General features: G+C 36.2%; 1 protein-coding gene across 1 annotated transcript; it reads right to left on the bottom strand.

Annotated features, from left to right (window-relative positions):
• Window positions 1-304: 304 nt before the first annotated feature.
• Window positions 305-1,333, bottom strand: LOC111407826. Its single transcript, XM_023037517.1, has 4 exons — window positions 1,021-1,333; window positions 748-834; window positions 511-681; window positions 305-453 (listed from the first exon to the last, which is right to left on the bottom strand). Exons 1-4 carry the CDS (start codon window positions 1,331-1,333, stop codon window positions 305-307), a joined length of 720 nt encoding a protein of 239 aa, XP_022893285.1.
• Between the last annotated feature and the right edge of the window lie 274 nt (window positions 1,334-1,607).

The raw sequence follows: 1,607 nt of genomic DNA, 5'->3' as shown, positions 1-1,607 counted from the left end.
AGGGGACATTATGGAAGAGAATAGGGAATGGGACACTGTAGGAGAGTTTGAGGCACGGAGAGCTATGATGGAGACAGTGGCAGGGGGCATTGAGAGCGAGGCTGAGACGAGGGAGATTGGCATTATCAACATTCTTACGCAATTTCTCTTCAATTATTGGTGTCAAAGTACTTGTACAGCTCTGTGCATTCGCACGCCTCTCATAAAATCATTTCTGCAATCTTTTCCTAATACTCTCTATCAATGCAAGTATCAGATTCTGTCGATCTTTCTTAAACACTGGATTCAGTGACTCAGCATTATTCTATGTCATGATATTGTAACGGTTCCCCTGAAAGTGTGACCTTGCCCAAAGATGGAAAGGCGCTTTCACTAAATATTCCCAAGCTTTAATATCAATTCTCTTTATTTCATTCATATAATTTTCGAACTCTTCTAAAGTATATGCCTTTGCTGCTTTCTTAAAAAGTAGGAAAATCTATGTTTTTCTAGTTACGGTCCTTAAGTTACCTTTTATATGATAGATGCAATGACCATGATGGGCATTTTGATAGATAGCTTGAACTCCATTGATAATACTTGGATGTCGATCAGATATAACAACAAGATCTTCAGTATCCCCTGTTACTTCTTTCAATTTCATAAAAAACCAGGTCCATGATGCATCATTTTTAGAATCAACTATACCTCAAGAAAGATGATAAATTTGAATATTTACATCTTAACAAGTAGCAACAATCAGCGTACCTTTGTATTTTCCCATAAAAAATGTTCCATCAACGACAACTACTTTCCGCATTGAAGAGTGAAATCCGGGAATGCAAGGTCCAAGAGCTATAAAAAAAGTACTTGAAACAATTCTCACCATCAATCTCTAAAGACAATGCTGTTCCAAGATTAGTTTTAGCCAAGTTATGAGAATATAAGCCCAATTTAGCATAACTATCCTCCTACGAACCTCTTAAAATTTCCAAAGCACATTCTCGTGATTTTCGCGCCCTCTGATAACTCTGTCTATACCGAATTCCCGACGCATGTCATTAACGATGTCTGCAGGTCTATATATCGTGTTGGGATTTTGAAACTTAGGCATTACATGTCTTCCAACAACCCACAATCTTGCTTGTCTATGATCATTTTGGCGAATACTCATAGAGCAAGTATGTTCTTGTACATACTTGTGAACTTGAAAGTAATCACAATTTTTGAATTTAGTTGCTCGCAAATGCCATTTGCATTTTTCATCTATGCAAATAATTGTATAGACTTCCTTGTTTGATTTCTTCACTCTAAATTCAAAGTTGTACTTCATTGCAAGCATGTGAACTTTCATCATAAGATCTATTTTGTGTTGAAAATTTGGTAATCTTCTAAATCTTCATCTTCGGGAATCACTTGTGATGTAAGAATTGAAGCTACCAGGTGTTCATTTGTAAAACAATTTTCTTCTCTGTTCTTTTGAAGTATCTCAGATCCATCTGTAGAGAAAACAACAGTGCTACTATTTTCAGTGATAATATCTACGTTATCTTCTTGGGCTATCTCTAACTTATCCCAATCAATAATCTCAGTCCGATCCACTTCATTGTCATCATTTGCTTGCATTT

Source organism: Olea europaea, chromosome 1, assembly GCF_002742605.1.
Source record: "Olea europaea var. sylvestris chromosome 1, O_europaea_v1, whole genome shotgun sequence".
Taxonomy (NCBI): Eukaryota; Viridiplantae; Streptophyta; class Magnoliopsida; order Lamiales; family Oleaceae; genus Olea; species Olea europaea.
This window is presented reverse-complemented; position numbering and strand designations above follow the sequence as displayed.